This window comes from Macadamia integrifolia, chromosome 1 (genome assembly GCF_013358625.1).
Source record: "Macadamia integrifolia cultivar HAES 741 chromosome 1, SCU_Mint_v3, whole genome shotgun sequence".
Taxonomy (NCBI): Eukaryota; Viridiplantae; Streptophyta; class Magnoliopsida; order Proteales; family Proteaceae; genus Macadamia; species Macadamia integrifolia.
In genome coordinates, this window is record NC_056557.1 from 23916010 (window position 1) to 23919779 (window position 3770).

The 3770-nt window shown below is 35.5% G+C and overlaps 1 protein-coding gene across 1 annotated transcript; it reads right to left on the bottom strand.

Annotated features, from left to right (window-relative positions):
- Nucleotides 1–2625: 2625 nt before the first annotated feature.
- On the bottom strand, nt 2626–3405 carry LOC122083554 (probable calcium-binding protein CML45). The gene has a single exon (XM_042651441.1). The coding sequence runs from the start codon at nt 3338–3340 to the stop codon at nt 2747–2749; it is 594 nt and encodes a 197-aa protein (XP_042507375.1). The 5' UTR covers nt 3341–3405; the 3' UTR covers nt 2626–2746.
- Nucleotides 3406–3770: the final 365 nt, after the last annotated feature.

Genomic DNA, 3770 nt, shown 5'->3' on the forward strand with positions numbered 1-3770 from the left:
AGACCAAACTAGCCTACAAGAAAGCTTGGTGCTTCTGAGGTTTCAGAAATTTCAAAAGAGAAGGTTGCAGATGAAGGAAAAAGGTGTTCCAGTGGTCAAGAAATATCCTAGTAAAGCTTCATGAGAAACTAGCTTTTTTGGGAGGTGAAGTCATGAGAATTGTATCTGACATCAGGCGGACAAAGGAGATGTTGGATATGAACAATACTGATACATCGGCGCCTGAATGAATCGCTGCCATTGTCGGAATATCCAAAAGAAGAAGTAGAGAAGATTGTTCTTCAGTCGGCAGGCGTGAGATTAACGGAGATATGGAATCGCGAAAAAAATCAAATCTAGAGAAATAGAAGGAGACGCATTGTCCAGTGCCCGACGGATTTCTGAAATCAAAGGAAGAGCTGGAAGAAGAGAGAGCTAAAATGAAACAGTGACTCCCCAGAAGCTATCAGAGACCTCTCCATAGGTTTGATCTTTCCAATTAATCACTAATTTTCTTTGATTCTTCAAATGGGTTGTTTAATTTTTGTCAAATTTCATGAAATTAATGCGAAACGAGTTGTCTTTGTGGAAATGGATTGCTTCAAGGAGTGTGTTGAATGGTGGTGAAAGCTCCCCAACGCCGGGCGCAACCCCTGCGATGATGTGGACAAACATGATCAATGGGTTTCAGGATCATTTTAACACCCCTGCGGTGTGGCAGACATGACCGATGGGAAAGAAAGTGGAAGAGAACGAGTTGGGAGACTGAAGTGAATAAGGTATAACGATCATTTTAACATCTAACTTAACGGCGACTAACGACAGGGGTATGAGTCTAATTTGGTATTACAGAGTGGGTGTTCTTATAATAGTGACATTCTCTAGAGGGCGGTGCTAGAAATTATCATATTTTTACTATACCTAAAGGAGTTAAAAAGAAGAAAAGAAAAATCATCACTAAAACAGGAGAACTTCATTTAGTGTGAATGAGCTGTGGGGGTCAAGAATTCCTTGATTCTTTTGGAAGCTCCTTTGATGATCTTTTGAGTCATTCTGCGTGGAAGCAGAGTTTAGAACTTTGTACACGGATATAAGATATTATAATAAATTGTCTTGTCTTCCATTATAACAAAAACGTGACTTCTATATTTTCATTTTTAACACTTTGACAAGAAAGGAAATGAGCAATGTGAAGGTGAACGGTTGGTGGAATAGATGGCTTTGGAGAATTAAATTAATGATGGAGTATTGTATTTATATACTCTTGCTGGAGGTTCTAGGAAGTTAACTATCAGAACAAATCTTATAAAAAAATTATGGGAAAAAGAATGCTGCCTTGTCTCTTGTCTCTGTACTTAGAAACAGAAATGTGCGAAATTATCACCTTATTTGCTGTAAAATAAAAAATCTCAATCAACAACCTCTTGCCAATATATAAAATGAGCATATAAATAAAAAATTATTTGTATATAAGAGACCCTGAACTTTAGAAATGGTAAAGATATAAATGGATCGAATGTGATCGGATCTACATATTCCCTGATCATATACAAATACCTATAAATGGATACAGATGCGAAATGTATGGAAGTTATCGAAGCTTCTCGAGGGAGAGGTCGTAAGACCAAACGTGGTGGTTCAAAATGCTAGGTGGCTATGGAAATTTTTTTTTTTTTTTTGGAACGTCAAATGCAGCCATAGTAGCAAGGCATATGTGTTTTAGTGACTTTCATAATGGCATATTTCAATTGGGAAAAACTAAGTGTTGGGGAATTTGACTTTCCTATTGTTTTTTGTTTGTTTCCTCCTTTGTAAATGGCAAAGTCAAATGTGGAGGGTCGAAATAAACGATGAGCTAGTATTTGAGCTGTCTGGATATGCTTGGACATTAACTCTGTAATATTTTTATTTTTTTTAATTCCATTTTTCTGAACATTAGCCAAAATAAATAAATAAATAAATAAATAAAAAGAAGAAGAAGATGCGAATCTAATTCTAAATTTCGATTATCCATTTATATCCTTGGCATGTGTAACTTGAACGGGTATTTCTTCCCCCAACGGATACAATTTGTTTTCAATCCAATATCTTGGTTGTTTTAACTCTTTTCCTCATTCTTTAGAATCTGTCGAGATTTCAAGAATCCTCAAGATCATTAATTAGTTTCTAATTAATTTTTAATTTTTTTATTTTATGTATATGTCCATGAATGATGGGATGTTTTTCTTTATCTAATGATCTAAAGTGGGTAAAGAGAGTGTTAAAAAAAAAAAAAAAAAAAAAGGTAAAAAAATGAAGAAAATGTTTCTGCAAATCAAGCAGTAGGGTTGTGGTAATGAAGGTGTTAAATCTTGTATGACTATGTCATTTGCTTTGATTTACACTTTTTTTTTTTTTCATTTTTATCGTTTTTTTTAATACAGATCATGAATTGCTAGCCAAAAAAAAAATCAGCTTGGGTTGTGGTTCAATTCCAGTCTCCCACGTGTACTTCAATTGTGATGGAACCCACCACATATTGAGGCTTTTTTTTATTGCCCAAGGTCATCTCACCACGTGGTGGACTGGGATTGGACCACAATCGGACAGCAGGAAAATCTTATCATGCGCATCTTTAAAAAAAAAAGAAAGAAAAAAAACTTAGGATTTTTCACTTTCTAACTGTTAGCTCCCATCATCAGGTCATTGTGAAATTTGTACATTTACAATCTCAATTATTGTTCCTCTAAAAAAAAAAAAAAAAAAAGCCAATAAAACAAGTCATTTCTCAAAGTTGAGTTAAACTTAAATTCAGAAATTCGTTAAAATCTATATTTCCATCTTTGTTTGTGTCAAAGGTTTCTATCATTCTCTTGCATTCCTCCATCTTGAATCCTCCCCTGCACAAACCCAAACAGTGAAGAACTCTCTGTAACTCCATTGCATCTATGAATCCATCTTTGTTCTGATCAAACACATCAAAAGCTTCCTTCACCTCCTCCAAACTTGGCTCCTCATCTTCAAACAAAACTGAAAACTCCTCACATCCTAATCTCTTTTGAACTGTCTCATCATTTGGGTTAAAAAAAATTCCCAACTTCTCCATCACCATCTCCATATCTTTTCTGCTTAGTTTCTCATCATCTTCTTTATCCTCCAAAAAGACCTGCTTCCTTGCTGGTTGATCAGGACAATGGTTTTTCATCTCAATCCAATGCTTTGGTTCACAGATTCCAAAGCCATATTTGAGTTGGAGAAGAGATAGAAAACTTGAATGTAGTATCTGGATTACCCACTTGAGAATTCTGAGAAATATTGGGATCCCAACAAATCTAGCTAATGGAAGAGAACTTGAGATGGTGTTTGGTGCTTTAATCTCCATTGCGAGGGTGATAGATTGCAGAGGAAGAGAGCTAGAGAAAGGATGGCTTACAGAAAATGAGAAGCTGGTTCAGATGCCATTGTGAGAAGATAGGAGGGATTTGTTATATATAATTGGCACATGAAGTTATTCAATTAGCTTTTTTTTTTTTGGGGGTAGGTTGGAGGGGAGAAGGTTCTTGGTGTGGAGTGTAGAAAGAACAGAAAAGAAAAAGTGACCTGAAATGTCACCTACTTGTCCTACTGAAGGAAGTTTCTTTTGATTATATTCGAATCATTTTGATCATTAATTTCCTATGACGTGGGCTACAAGAAAGTGTGAGGTTGGATTTCTTTCTGTTTGGGTCTTTAGGGTTATTTCCAGGAAATTGCTTTTCTTTTTTTTGGTCTTCCATGATAGAACAAACCTGAAGTTTCTTGGAAATAGAACT